This window comes from Parus major, chromosome Z, assembly GCF_001522545.3.
Source record: "Parus major isolate Abel chromosome Z, Parus_major1.1, whole genome shotgun sequence".
NCBI lineage: Eukaryota > Metazoa > Chordata > Aves > Passeriformes > Paridae > Parus > Parus major.
In genome coordinates, this window is record NC_031799.1 from 71,391,908 (window position 1) to 71,397,907 (window position 6,000).

The window sequence follows — 6,000 nt, forward strand, 5'->3', positions numbered from 1 at the left end:
TCTGGGCCTTGATCACCTTCTAGCTGCATTATTATTTGCCAACTCAGAGCAGGCAGCCTGATAGCAAGGGAAGGCAATTTGCACCTCCAAGGTCAGGTCTTAATTCCCTACCCTCTGATAAAAGGGAAAGAAGCCTAAAGATAATGTCAAAGATCTGATGTTCCATCTCCTGCCCAGCAGTGAACACATATGCAAAGGTTTGGGCTTTTTTTCCACACATACTTGACATTCAAAAATGGGCACAAACCCCACTATTAACAAACACAGTGGTGTCACCTCCCTGTAATATCAATCTACATGGAGAAACCAATGACTTGCAGGCAAGATCTAAAGGATATTACCTTGTCACAGCACAACCATTCCTTTTGCTTCCCAGAATCTCATATAGTTAAAAAGGCAGTGCAGAGCTGGAGCATTTTCAGTAACAGATGGTTTCGCAAGCATTTTATTTCAGTCCCTTATGCTAAAATATGTTTCTCATTACTCCTGGCTACAAGCAGACCGCATTTGCTATCCTCATTTGCTACCCTTTTTTTTTTTTTTCTTTCCCCCCCCTTTTGAGATGTACAACTATGGAAGTTTGGGGGGGTTTTTGGGGGGTTTCAGAGCTCATTTTTTACCATCCATCCCGGCGGGCAGGAGCACTCCCCGGTGATGTGGTGACAAACGCCTCCGTTCTGGCACGGGCACCTCTCCTCGCACTGTGGGCCATGCTTCCCGGGGGGACACAGGTCCTCACAGCTGTGCACAGGGTGGGGACAGCACAGACACCCGTTACCACAGGCCCCAGCTTTGTTTTCAGTGCTATCATCATCAGCTCCTCCAGCCAAAATTGTGGAGCGCAGAGAGCAGCGTGACACAGAGGGATGAGCACCGAGCGTCGTGCGGCATCCACACAAGGGATCTAAGGAAGCAGACCTGGCATTCTAGGAATTACTGCTCCCAAAACATCTCTTTATACACAGTCTGGCGCTCATTCAGTGCTGCTGACACAGCTCTGGAATGACCAAGGCCAAACAACTCCATGTTTCAATGCCATTTCCCAAACCTGTGATGGCCACCAAGAACCCTCTGCTGCTCCTTTTTGTGCGTTTTTACCCGTCTGGGTTGAGCCTTTATTTCCTCTTAGCCGCACATCTGAAATGCACCCTGCAACGCTGGTTTGCCCAAACCATGCTTGCTCAGCATGGAAACTCACCCCAAACTCCTCCAAACTCATACCCCACCGCCCCAAAAAGCGACACAGCCGCTTTAAGACGCTTACAAGGCGCCGGTGTATCCGGGGGGACACCTGCACTCTCCGGTGACGTGGTCGCAGGTGGCTCTGTTCTGGCACTGGCACTTCTGGTGGCACTCGTTGCCGTAGGAGCCGGGGTCGCAGCGCTCCTCGCAGCGCCAGCCCTTGAAGCCGGCGGAGCAGTGGCAGGCCCCGGTGATGGGGTTGCACAGGGCCCCGTTCTTGCACTGGCAGCGGCTGCTGCAGTGGGGTCCCCAGTGGTCGCTGTCGCACGCTGGATGGGCAGAGGGAGGAAAAGCGCAGCGGTTTTAGAGTGATTTTTTTTGTGGTTACAGCGCTGGTGGTGCTGTGAGCTGGCCACGCAGCAAGTTATGGAATGGAGGTAGTTATTCCTCCTTGGTCCTTATGGATCGTGGCAGGCAGGGCAGGCTTGGTTTTTGAGATTCATGCAAGTGATTCTTCCCGAGAAAAGGCAAGATTATAAAACACTGAGAACTAAATTCAAGCTTAATTCCCAAAACTCTTCATTGTGACTCTCCACCATCAAACCATGAACTCCCCTTTACAGAGGGAAGTCTAAGTTTAAAAAATGTAGTCTAAATCCAACAACAACTCTCTGAATCCCACAAGGAGGTTGCAAAACTTGCTTAGGGTAGATTTATGATTTTGGGAAAATCAAAGAATTCCTACTTGTTCAGCTAGTTGCAAATAATTCCTTTGCAATCTTGCAATATACTAATAGGGCAAAAGGAAACATAAGAAGCACTTCAGCAAGCAAGAGGAAATTAACAATTAGATGGTTAAACTTCATCTGGATGTTAGGAATTTGGTTATCCAGTGTGTCTTTACAATCATTCAAATCCATCTTTTCTTGTCTGCCCCAATGCATCCCACTGAAGCCCCATAAGAAAACCATTCAGAGGGTATTTCAGCATCAAAAGAACTTAATGTTAAGGAAGAAATTTTATCCTAAGAAACACAGGAGTTCTGTAAAGAGCCAGAAGATTAGGGTCACCTGGAGTTCAACAGGAATGTGTTAATCATATGGTCAAATGGTCTGATTTTATTTTTATGTTCTGTTGATAACAGCAGCACAATGGGAAAGCCTCAATTGCAGTGACTGTAAGCCCAGGCTCTCCTCTTGGAGACTGACAACCATTGTTCTCCCAGTCTTCTCCTGGGGCAAAAAAGCCAGGCAGAGAACAGGCACACTTTCCTAGACTAATGCAAAGTAATTCAAGAATGCTCCTCAGGGTAGAAATTATTCAGCTGTAAGAGCTGTTCACCCAGGCTACACAAATAAAAAGGAATTAGGGTCTTTTCAAGAATCTACTCCTTAAGGTTGGTTTTTTGGTTTTTTCTTTTCTCCAGGATAGGTCACTAGAACATGCATCCATAAATGGAGATATTGTGAGCACTTACACACAATAAAACAGAGAGCAACAGAAAGTAGTGTTATGTGTTATAAACACCCAGCAATGCTGCTGGGCTGTAAGAACAACTGCCCATCTTATTATTATTGGCCTTTCTCTTTAAAGATGTGTGGGTTTTGTTGTGGACAAACAACAGGTCTACAACAGTTTTGTAATGTGCTGCTCCCTACAAATTGCCTCTTGCCATGATAACTTCCAACATTTTCAACGTGTCTGCACAGAGTAGAACATATAATCCTCCTCCTCCTCCTCAACTAGCTAATTTGGGATATAAAAAAGACATGTATGGCTTTCAAGATGCCTGAGAAACTCATGTCTTCTGTCATGATAGAGCAGAAACCCCTAATTTTTTTAATATTTTTAAAAAATTAACACATTATTCTGCAGATAAAAGTCTTCCTCCTTTCAGGCAAAATTTCAATTTCTGCCATTCCTCAGGGAAATATTAATTAATAAATCAGGCAATTAATAATAATAATTTTTTAAAACCCCAAAACCCAAAAAGCCCTGTCTAGGCATGTCTGATAAACAGGAGAATTCAGACTGATTGCCACACCACAACTCTTCCAGTGCAGAGCTCAGGCAAGACCATGCCCTGATGGGACTGGCAAGAGAAGATTTATGCTTGGTTGGTAAGTGAGAGGCTGTGTTCTTTTACCAGCTGCTGGGAATGGGATGTTTGGTGTGGCCACTAACATTCCTGCAGCTTCCTGAAGACCCAGTGTAACAAATCTGTGAGCCACAGGGACCAGAAACTTCTACCAAGCACCTGCCACTGCATCCACCACCCAGTCTCACCTGAGGAGGATACACTGCCCTGTGCATAACCATTTATTAGCCTCCTGGCATGGCCTTCTCATTATGTTCACAGGAAATCTTTACAATAAAAGCACATCCAAAGGCTGGCAAGAGCATTCTCAGCCTCAGGACCATTCCCCTGGCAATGACCAGGTGAATGACAAATACTTCACAATCTTTCATTATATTCCCCAGCACAGTTTTGCCACAACCCCTCCCAAAAGGTCTGTCACCAACACGTGACTTATGGGAAGAACTGCGGAGAAATGTGCAGAATTAAGGGGAAAAAATAATAATACTGAACAAGATGGATAAATCACTCATTTGACCTCTGTGTCCCCTGACTGATCATCAATAATATTCTCCATAGGAAATCAGAGTGATTTTTCAGAAACTGATGCTCAGTTTAGTACTAGAAAAGAAGAAGGCAAAGGGTAGAAATGTTTCCTGTGGCGAGTTTGGATTACTTAGAATTAGTTTTGGAGATTAAATTTACCAATTATTACCTCAGACTATTTCTAGGATTCAGACACTGAGAAAGCTGGGCTGGAAGTCACACACATCTGCTAATTTGGTGGAATGGGAGTTAGTTCATGGCTACTGCCAGGCTACAGAGTGTCAGCTGGAGTTTAAGGAGCAGAGCTGTGCTGGCTGCAGCCAGGTCACAGGCACACGTGCACAGGGCACAGACCACAAGCAGGCAGCTGCAAAATCCTCATACACTGATTTTCTGAACAGATCCAGGGCTGTCATACCATGGCTCTCAGCACAAGGGGAAAGGGGAGCAACACAGAAAGGCAAGAGAATGTTCAGAATGGTTTCAGCACAAGAATTGTGCATCTCAGCCCCAATCACACTCTGAACCACTCAGAGGTGGTGCAAAACCCAGCCAGTAAACCTGCACTAATTTTCTGTTGATCCTTACAGAACTGTTCTTACATGGAACACCTTCTCTACAAAAGGCCCTCTTTGCCTTTCACACGGTTTTTTTATGTTTTAAACAGAAGACTTACTATACCTGTCAGCTTTTGTATCAGATTCACAGGGTCCTTTCTGCCTTCCCCTTATGCAGCAGGGAAAAAACCAAAATGAACATAAACACCGCTTTTAACACTGTGGTATTAATGTCACATCTTCTTAAAATATTTTCCTTTCATTATTCATCTGGGAACATCTTCTTTGTCACCACAGCATGCACGGTGCACATCATACAATGCCACAGACACAGGGAGGAAAACTTTGCTCTCTCCTCTGGTTTGTTGAGCAGAAGTAGGAATTCACCTTTGGAATAAGAGCACTGCACTGCATAAATTCTGTTTAACATGAGAACTGTGGTAAGACTCTCTAAGGCTATGCAGGTCTACCACGACAAAAACTCTTGCTGACCAAGTGATTTGAAAAACAGGGAGAAGCTTAAGGATTAAATGGCAAAAAAAACAAACCACCTTCTAGAAGAAGCTGACACCTGTGATGGAAACTGCTACCAATTTGGGGCCTTTTGTAGCATCTTTGAAGATGTAAAGTTCTCCTGTGTAGCATATGTTTTCCTTGTAAAATTACTGTAAAGCATGTTGTTATTGCGCTGGGCTAAATGTGGTTTTATGCAAATGGTTTTTGTGATTTACAAACTGGGGTGGTTGGAGCCTGGATATTTTAAATTTTTTTATTTTTATTTTTTTTTTCTAAGAATCTGGAACATGTGTAGAATTTGATAAGTACTTTATTGCTCTTGATATACAAAAAACACTTTTAACTAAATATGGCCACATGCTTGTGTGTTTTTTTCCTGCTTTTTAGAAATGTTGATTTCATTAAAGGGCAACACAAAAAAAAGTGCAAGTCACAGTTTATTCCTGATAAATTCACCTTGACTACCTAAAATTCTGCACTTCTCTAAAGGTTAGCCTATAATAAGAAACATATAAGGCTATCAGATCAAGCCAAAGAACAGAAGAAAAACCTCCTTAGAAGCTTTAACATGCAACTACCTTTTAACTATGCCACAGTTTCCCTTATAACTTCACACTGAAGCCAGACAATGTTTATTGAAATGCTATTTTTAAAGATCACTGCTTTTTGTGCCATTGGGGAGGGAGAAGAACTACAGCAAAACGAAGATTTACGGTCCTCGCTGTCAGTTTCTTGCAGGTGTCTCATATGTAGCACCAAGACAACTAAATGAGATTTTAGTCTATCTTACCCATCTTTCTGCAAGACACATTGCAGTCTGTTCCTGGAAATACACACTGCTGTTTGAAAACAGAGGAGATCCTTATCACTCAATTAGGCTTATGTATTTTTATGGTCTTCTAGAAAAACTGAAAACAAAATTCCCTACCACAGATAGCAGGGAGTGAATACTCCCTCCCTTGGAATGTAATATTGTGAAGTATAAATTTAAAATAACCTAACACTGGCAAATACACATATTCCTACCTATCTGCCCTCAAAACTCCCAACCCAGTGAAAGGTGATTTCCCTTGCTTCAGCATGTAAAACAAACAAGCTGTCCAAAGCTTCATCTTCATCTTC

The 6,000-nt window shown here is 43.2% G+C and overlaps 1 protein-coding gene across 1 annotated transcript in view; it reads right to left on the bottom strand.

Annotated features, from left to right (window-relative positions):
* MEGF10 (multiple EGF like domains 10) overlaps positions 1-6,000 on the bottom strand; it is an 86,168-nt gene that overhangs the window by 44,247 nt on the left and 35,921 nt on the right. The window contains exons 6-7 of the mRNA XM_015615404.1: positions 1,265-1,511; positions 621-741 (exon numbers count right to left, since the gene is read on the bottom strand). Coding sequence (XP_015470890.1) covers positions 621-741; positions 1,265-1,511 — 368 coding nt within the window. The remainder of the gene's footprint in view (positions 1-620; positions 742-1,264; positions 1,512-6,000) is intronic.